The 9706-nt window shown below is 38.5% G+C and overlaps 1 protein-coding gene across 1 annotated transcript; it reads left to right on the forward strand.

The window, feature by feature from the left end:
• Positions 1-335: 335 nt before the first annotated feature.
• On the forward strand, positions 336-8058 carry LOC143208737 (kynurenine/alpha-aminoadipate aminotransferase, mitochondrial). The gene is made up of 8 exons (XM_076423422.1): positions 336-667; positions 744-931; positions 1473-1643; positions 2689-2949; positions 4488-4667; positions 6279-6405; positions 6647-6855; positions 7427-8058. Exons 1-8 carry the CDS (start codon positions 574-576, stop codon positions 7499-7501), a joined length of 1305 nt encoding a protein of 434 aa, XP_076279537.1. The 5' UTR covers positions 336-573; the 3' UTR covers positions 7502-8058.
• Positions 8059-9706: the final 1648 nt, after the last annotated feature.

Below are 9706 nucleotides of genomic sequence, written 5' to 3' on the forward strand. Positions count from 1 at the left end.
TCACGAATGATTTTGAAAAATCGATTAAAAACAAAACTTTAAAGATTGACGCCGTTATCGAAGCACGTTGCCACATATTTTCCTCCCGGCGAGTATCTGCGAGCTCAACGCGAACGTAAACAATTTTCTTCACCGTACAAAGATTTGAATAATGTCTAGTTAATTTTCATAATTTTGTTCGTCGTTTCGATTGTTCGTGGAAAATTCTGGTACTAGACACAACGAATAGTCATCGACTTGTGTATCGAAGTACGTAGGAAACCAATGCGATCTCTTTCGACTACGTGAATATTATCTGACGCAACCAAAGCTATCGCGAAATATAAAAGCCGGTTAAACGCGGGCGTGCTGCCAGTTGTAATAGTAGTGTCGTTGGTATTCGATGAAAAATAATGTGTCGCTGTTGTTGTTGAAACAGTAGTCCTTTCTGTCCCGAACACGGGTTCGTTAACGTTCGAAGCTAACAGAGACTAAGAGAACGCGATTTTACATTATATGTATTTACACTATTATAACTAATCGGATCGGTATAGCAGATATTCTCGTGAACGTCGCGTCGGATCGATTCTAAAGATGCACAAACATAGTGGAAAATTCGACATGGACTATTCCATATTCAAGACTGAGGTCTCCAAACGAAGGAGGTCCGCGACCACAAGGGAACTGAGTAAGCCTTTCTCGATCGAAAACAATAATAGCCCTTATGGAAAATTTTCAACATTTCTTTTTGGTAATTATTCCAGCAAAAAGAGCTTATTCGGCGGGGAAGGATGTGGTCTCTCTGGCTGAGGGAATGCCGAATGAAAAGACATTCCCTTTCACTGAAATCGCCATTAAACTGAACGATGGATCCTCATTCACCCTCGACGAGAAGGAGCTGGCCTCTGCGCTCCAGTACATTCCCACACAGGGCTATCCTCCTCTCCTCCAGGTAATTAATTAATAAATCCTTTATATTACATTAAGAACCTGTCAGCTTTGAAGCTCACCCTCTTTAAGTCCAGACTGCGGGTTTTGTCTGTTTCCATCGCTTTCGAACGTTTCGAACCAGGGAAACGCTAGAATACAATTTAGAGACCGTTCTTTCCTTACTAGCCAGAAATGACAAATTCTCTCATTACCGCGGATCTGTATGAAAAATAAACATTTCCTATGTTTTCTACGCTGCGCGTAGAACCTTAATTTTTTCCAGGAATCAACTTAAAAGGACTTTATCTTAAGATTTTATCTTAAGAAGACAAAGAATTTTCTACTTAGTTTCTACTTCATGTAACTAACCTTTTAATTACAATTAATTTTAAAATAATTAAGGTTCCACGCACGACGCAACGCGAAGGAACGATTTTCTTTTTGTCCGTCGCGTAGTCACGCGTCTCCTCTCGAGTCACTTCAATTTTTCCGTCGAGTTCCCCGCGGCATAATGCAATTGCCCCCAATATGTTTAACGACGTTGAATATTAAATTGGTTTCAGAGCCTGAGGGAGTTCCAACGAAGGGCGCACGCACCTCCCTTGTGGGAGAGCCGCGACATTGTGATCGTCTCCGGAGCTCAGGACGGATTAAGCAAAACTCTCGAGGCCATAATTGGGCCCGGTGATCCGCTCTTGGTGCACGATCCTCTTTATCCCGGCGTGGAAATTGTGGTCAGTAATTCTTCTTCCCATTTTCTATTTTATCGGCGATCGCGCTTCCTCCTCCATTTTATTCGGCGATCGAAGGACGGAAGCCGAAAACCACGGGAAAAGATTCCAATATTCCCGCGCAGCAGAAAAGACATTATTGTCTCTTCCATTGAATCTATCTCGATAATATTCCGGTCGCGCCTTGTTTTACGAAAAAAACTGCTCGATGATTAGAATCGGAAATCGATCCAGCGTCCTGTTATTCGAATGAGACATTTCCTATAAAATAGTGACCGGTATTTTTGTCACATATTCGGACATGCGCTGCTGAAATGATTGAACGATTCTTGTAAAAAGAAAATGATGGTCGCATCCGCAGTTCAATTATGGTGTACAAATTATCCGGAAATGCTGAGACACATTCGGCAGAGTAGGAGACGATTTTTATTCTTGACCCACAATGGATTGGAAATAACATTCGGTTTCAGTCCACGTTCGTAATATTTTTTTGAGAATATGGAAAACTTGGTGAACTGTCTATTAATATGCTAATGAAATGCTCTTTTTACTGGAAACGAAAAGAAGCTCGATTAGAATCGGAAAAGTTGACTCATTTCCGTTCATGGATCGTCGTTGTTGACAATCATAGCTCGGAGGTTAATCGGACCGATATCGTTCGTCGACAGATAGTTTCGCGAGAAGGAAAAAACATTTGCGCTTATCTGTTTTGAACGGGATCGCTTACGTTTCTCAAAATGATCGTCGACCAGGACACGCACCACCTTGTTGTTGGCCGAGTCGTGACTTTGAGGAATCGAGTTGTGACTTTGTAGCGATGTAAAATTGGTGAATCTAACCGAGGGCAACTCGTCGAAAGAAAACGAAATTAGCCTTGATACCGTTGACGCAAACATTGTGCTATGACGCCGCCGATAATCAGTATGACACATCGACCAGATTAAAATGCGGTTTACGTAATCTGAGGTGCACCGTGTCAAAGTTCCTTCGGCGGTTTCTTACGGTAGCGATTGGGACGAACTCGGATGACATCGTTTCTCCATTACAGGTCGCGCCCCATCAGGCGGAGCTGATCGCCATCCCCCAGGACGAGCATGGTGTCATCCCAGAGGTTCTCCGCGAGACGTTGAGGACCAGACAACTCGCCAGAAAGAAAATGCCCAAGTTAATGTACATAAACGCTACCGGGTCCAATCCCACCGGCGTTGTTATCCCGCTCGAGAGACGGAAGGAAATCTACAGGATAGCCTGCGACTACAACTTCCTCATCCTCGATGACGATCCTTATCATTTCTTGCACTTCGAAGACGTGAGTAACTGTTTCTTCTAGACGATGCACAGTAGTCTATTTGGCCAGAAAAAGTGGAAAAAGCTACATTAGCGTTATTTATACGCTCAAGATCTCGTCTTAAGATCAGCTACAACATAATGAGATCCAAAATACATTTGAGCATCTAAAAAATCAAATTCACCTCAATTGTTTTTAACAAAAATTTTTTTCCAACTTTCATATGTATATTGAAATTTATAGACGTCTGAATACTGTTCCTCTTTTGTTCGAAACATTTTTTCCTCAGATTAACGAGAACCCATGAAAAAGCGTGCGATAATGGAATATTTTAACTGTCACTTTCAAGCCCTATAACTTGAAAAATATTTAAGGAAAAAATATTTGATTACAGTGTTCTGAAAATCTCTCAAAACAAGAGCTACAAGAATATGCAATAAAAACTAGGGAGTTCTATTTAAGAAATTGAAGATGACCGTCACGTGATTATCAAACGACTATCCAAGGTCAAGCCAATGACACCATTTTATGTCTCCCTTGAAACCAGACAACTTTTGTCTGAAACATTTTTCTCCAAAATGAATCATTTCCGAGATATACGTCTGTTTCACTTTAAATGACTCATCCGGTATATTGTAAGAACATTTGAAAATTATTACCATTAATTTTCATCCGAAAATACGTCCGAAATTTCTTCCTCGGATAATGTTTCTTCTTCATTTGACACCAAGCGTAGCCGAACGTACAGACGTACGCGAAACGCTGCTAAACGCTTAATACTAAATTAGCTATAAAATTTCAATTCGGATATAGTCGGAATCAAATTTTGTTGGCTTATAATCACAAATCTTTACCGAATGTAATGAGACGAGAAACAGCATCCAGACTCGCACAGAACTATAACAAAATCGTCAATGAAGTTTCGTAATCGTAAAAAAACTTACAGAATTATTGGTAATGTTCAAATGTTAATAACTGTACTAATTTAGATGATAACAATATGAAATCTGCGCGAAAGTGCTCCGTACACCTACCTGAAAAACTTTTGTAATACAAGAATTTACACAATTTTCCTTAAAACACTTGAAAATCGCCAATGAACGGACGCAAATCGTGCCTTAAAATCTCTTGACTTTCGATGAAGTTTACTACTTCGCGGGTGTACAAATAGAAAAAACAACATTGAAGCCTTATCCTTCAGACCTTTAACTACGACGGACAACAAAAATCGACTTTTTTCCACTTTTCCAGGTCAAATAGACCACTATGCGATAGTTCGTTGACGGTAACCATTTGCACTCGGAGCTCTACTTTAACTAAAAAATTAAACATTTGTTCCACCTAGAATATTTCCAATCTCTAGGACTTTTTAAATTTCATGGGTATGAAATTGATATAATGTAACACGTACAATGTTTAATAGTGTAAACATTATTTTGAATAATGGTACAGCAATTTTTAGTAGCGCCTCAGAGTCACCACTCGAGTGCAAAGCGTTAATAAATAATAAAGCAGGGAAGTTGGAATTGTGAAAAGGAATTGTTCGTATGCATACACAGGAGCAACCGAAGTCATTCTTATCACTGGACACAGAGGGTCGTGTGATAAGGTTGGACTCCTTCTCAAAAATCATCAGCAGCGGACTCAGATTGGGATTCATTACAGCCGCGGCACCCCTAATCGCAAGCATAGAATTGCATTTGCAGAGCAGTCACCTGCACGCTCCTACGTTGTCTCAGGTTGGTAGTTATTATTTATTTTAAACAATTTTAATGATCATGTAAGATAGTAATGACCACGTATTATTCCCGATTTGTATTATTTGTTGAGCTAATTGCTCAAGTCTCAGTACGAGAAAAGTTCCACAATGGAACTTAAAAAGATAGAGTGTAATTAACTATAAATAAATATAACAGAAATGATTCTTATTGCTTGCACTAAAAGAAATAGTAAGCTTACCGGCAAGAATCATTTGCACCCTAAAATTTCAAAACAGCGCCACGTGGTGGCAAAACGCTGAAACTGTTAGCCAAATGGGGTGTAATTCCGAAGATCGGTCAAATCGGATTGAGCTAAAATTTTGCACATAGATTCATTTTGCATAAAAACATGTTTCCCGAAAGGATTTTTGGCGACCCGAAAAAAAATTTCCAATCATTTTAGTGTAATTTTTTACCTTACTCACATAATATTTTCTACCGTGATCTGAGTTACTCCTGGGTTAATTTTGGTTTACTTCAGGGTTAGTTCTGGATTAGCTTTTGATTGCCATTTTTAAGCAAATGATACCGATGATCGATAATTTTTCGGAAAGTCATTGACGCTATCTAGTGTCGATATTTGAGATGAACATAAGTTGAAATTCAGATTCCTGATACTGGTGTCGCCACAGTAGGTTTCCGAAAAAGTATCTTTCGCAGATAACATTTAAAAAATATGGGTACAGGTTCTGTTCCATGCTAAAATTGGGTATAATCTATCCCTGTATATACTGGAAACAGTGGAGACGGAAAAATCCCGGGCGTGAGGACTTCCATTTCGTTTCTGTGATTACTGTAGCAAGAAGAATTTGTGCTAATGATGTATATACATTGATAATGTCCTGATCGCCAATTAAACGCATGACACTGCAAGCTTAATAAAGATATTTCAAATCTTGCGACGCGAGACGTCCGATCGCGTGTCATAAACATTATTCTCCCCGTATTCTGATGAAATATGGTGAAAGATCACAAAAGCCAGCACGCTTCGCGAAATTATCGCTCGTCGCGCGCGTTTTCTGTATCGACAGCGGCGCGTGGCCGTTCTTATCAAGAATGTAAACACAGATTAGTTTTAATCGGTAGTTCGCACATAAGAGGAGAAAAATTTCTTCAGGGTCGCAATCGCGGGTCAGGCCTTGAAAAAAGAACTGCACTCTATGTATATGCAAGTATGTCATTTTTAAGACATAAGCTTAAGCACGCGTAAATTTTATCATCGAGCAATTTTACCGATTAGACGACGTGTTGTTGTCAACAGAAAGCTTTTCATACAACATGCATATGTATTGTGTAGCAACAATGACGGCAATGTTGGCCAATAGATATTGTGTCCTTTCGTCTGAGACATTCATAAATATGGAAAGAGGAATATATGTATTATGTATTGTACATATTGTGAAGTAGAGATTCGCGATTTACAGAAACATAGTACAATAGTGAAATAAGAAACTCAAATAAATTACGAAGATGAGATTAAATAAAAGTTTCGTTCCATTGAACGTCTATTAAAATTATTTTACTGTTTCGATAGTCGTTTAGACTATTTATCTTGCCTGTTTCCTGTATAGATTACTCTTCTGGTTTCAGGCTATAATCTACAAACTGTTCAAAATCTGGGGATACGACGGGCTAATGAAACATTTCGCGAATATAAGGTATTTCTACAAACAGCGGAGGGACACCATTGCTGCTCTCGCTGAAAAGCACTTGAGCGGTACGTAGTAATAATTAAATTGCAACAGACTGATTCGATTATTCGAGATATTATTATATATTTAGAAGAGCTCTGTATGAAATCGTTGAGTAAAATTCATTTGACTACTATATCATAGCATCTTTGGTAGCAGGACTTTGACAGTCATTTTCTAATTAGCATCGACGTAGAAAGATTGATCGATGATTATGTCCAGTGATATTATATCAAAGACAGTAGACGAAATTTCTTTGCTGTGCAGGTTTGGCAGAGTTCACGGTGCCAAAGGGAGGATTCTTCCTCTGGATCAAAGTGCAGGGAATCAAGGATACTTGGAAGATGATCATGCAACGAGGATTCGCGGAAGGCGTAATAATGGCGCCTGGTGCAGCCTTCATGAAGGATGCAAGTAAACCTTGCAACGCTGTCAGGGCGAGCTTTGCGAAAGCTTCTTACGAAGACATGGATCTGGTAAGTTGCAGCAAAGTTTTATTCAAATTCGGATGCAGATGATTTTTTGTTATTAAAGGACCTATATTATGAGATAAAAATGGCTCTGACTGTAAATCAAATCTAACCAAGATATCCTATATTTTTAAAATGTAGGATAGTCCGACAGGATAGCAAATTACACCTCGTAAACGTAAAAATAGGACTTTTGAGGGCGACTGCGGCGCAGATTGATCGTTTATCTTTGACTATTGAAAATCCCCATCTTCGCATTATCGAGAAATGAGAAGGCGCTTCCCGCACCCTTGCAATTCTGGAAACGAGTGTACCCCCTTAATTACCATTTTATTCAAGATAAGTAAGAGCCACGAAAGTGCATACATTTTTTCGGACATTCTTATATTCCAACTGTGATTCTTCTTTGTTGAAAATAAATTAGACTGTAAAAACATAACAATGCCATCAGTCGTGAAATATCACATCGATAAGGCAGTGAGACCCAGCCCATATGGTGTTCCTCCATTTTTATGTTCCGTCTATGGTGAAACGTTGTCAATTTATTAATTAATCTTTCAATATTTCTCTTTTTCAGGCGCTTCAAAGGTTGGCAAGCTTGATCAGATACGAATTGCGACACAATTACACAATAATGACCGACAGTTCGTAGAGCTGACAGTAGTATTAACATTTTTACCGTAGTATACCTCACATTTTCGATGTTATTAGCGACAAGTAACAGTAGTCTCCTCGTAGAATATATCATATATCGGTGAAAGTGGTATCGTTGCGTCAATCGATAAACACTTACCGACGACTAGTACAATGAAACGTAGAAACTTGTTTGTGGCATCGATTTTGCGAAAATCGATTACACATAATTTCTGAGCTGGACTTCCAGAGAACGCTACAGTACCAAAGTTGTTCTTTAAGTTGTATAATTTATAATTGCGTAGTCATATAGTTTTTATTATTTAACGCGTGGACTAAATCGAACCTGCAACGTATCGCGATGGTATTGCGGCGATCATCGCTTTATCCTATTAGCGTTATAATTAAATTCATATAACCGTCATTTCATTTATTCTATTTAAGAAATAATACAAATTTCGTACTTAATTATTATAAATGTATTTATAGATGATTGGTGACGTATTGTGTAACTATTGGACTCTTTGTAAAATTATCGTTTTGTAATAAAATTGCGTTGATTATACAAGAATGTGTTCACTTCCTTCCTTGGCGCAATTGTTTTATGATATTCCTAGAAGTCTACGTTATAACAATTGAATTTCTGAGTCAATCAAGGAAAGTAGACATAGTTTTTATACTACACTACTCATTTACAGAATTATAAGGGCAAGAGACAAGGGACAGAGTTGGGCATTAATCGATTAAAATTTTAATCAAGATTGATTGATTAATGGGTACGATTGAAAAAGTAATCATTGAAAAATCGGCGATTGATTCAATCGATTGATGAAGTTAATCGCCATACGGTCTATCCACAAATTGTAGTAAGGAGGGAGATAGAGGCAGAGAGCGGAGATGGAGAATTAACAGAAATATATCTCGACAAAAACTCAGTTCACATTTTTTTCAGTATTCATACAGTTTTGATTTCGTATTTCATTTCGAAGTTTCAGCAGTTAATCATTAATCAATTATCCGATTGACGATTGACGATTACAATTGAAAGGATTGTTAACCGCAATTAACGACTAAACTAGGAGATTAATTGTTAATTGCGATTAACGATTCAAGTAGAAATTTATTCGTCAATCGTTGATTAAATTTTTGGCCAACTCTGAGAAGGGAGATATCGAAGGCGACGTGAGAAATGCCGCCCTCGAAGAGGAAAAGGGAGTAAGGGGAACTGCGAACGAGGTTAATACACACGTAATGACGGATCTAAGGCGACAAACTTGTGTGTTTTCAGTAGCGGGAAGAACGAAGGGATATTCTCCGGGCCCTTCGAAGATATAGTGTATATTAAAAGACGTTTCTGAGGGCCGTTACAGGGGATGCACGGATACGGCCGATCATACGAATGGCCACATTTTCAGGAGTGGGATTTCAGGAGAGAAACCAGCTCACTTTCGTTTTCCGTCCTGGGGATCATCGAGGTCAGTTCTGCAACTTTACGAGTGGCGATTGACCAACAAATACGGCCGATAACGCGTTCATAACGTCGTAAACTATTGTGAATATGAAAGTTCCGAACTTTTCCACCCTCGACAGCACAATTCCTGCGGAAAAATTTTACTATATCCGACAACCAAACTTTTATTTTAGGGTTTTCTCTAAAAATGTCTCACCCTCGTTATCCCTTCTCATGAATGGCTGCAAAAATAATCTTCAGACGTCTGTTCAACCATTTTGCTTGTCACCTCAGTTTAATAAATTATGTTTTTTGCATAGTTTTTTGTATATTTGAAATATATCCATCGGGAAATAGTGGGGTTATTTCAAGCTAAAAAATGTGTTTTCATGTATTTCTTATTAGAAATTAGTTTCGATTTCTTAGTTCGGCAGAAGTTTAGACTGTGCTAAAGTTCGATATAAACTGTATATTATAAAGGTGATCCGTTATATCGAACCCATTCCTTGCCAAGGAGAATCAAGCACCGCCCGTATCTCGTATCTTCAACTTCCTACTTTTAAGCATACTTGTAAGAGAACTTTGATATTACATTTGACACAAAATGTCAACCTTTGTATCGTCACAGATCGATATTATCCCTTAGACTGCAGTACTCGCGTCCATTTTGTTTCAGGAACGTCGTCTAATTATTTAGTTTGCGACGATGAAATTAAATTGGTTTTGTCGAAAATAGTCCAGTCTGTTTCTAAAAAAAAGTGTGTGAAAAGAAAT

The sequence above is a fragment of the Lasioglossum baleicum genome, chromosome 5 (genome assembly GCF_051020765.1).
Source record: "Lasioglossum baleicum chromosome 5, iyLasBale1, whole genome shotgun sequence".
NCBI lineage: Eukaryota > Metazoa > Arthropoda > Insecta > Hymenoptera > Halictidae > Lasioglossum > Lasioglossum baleicum.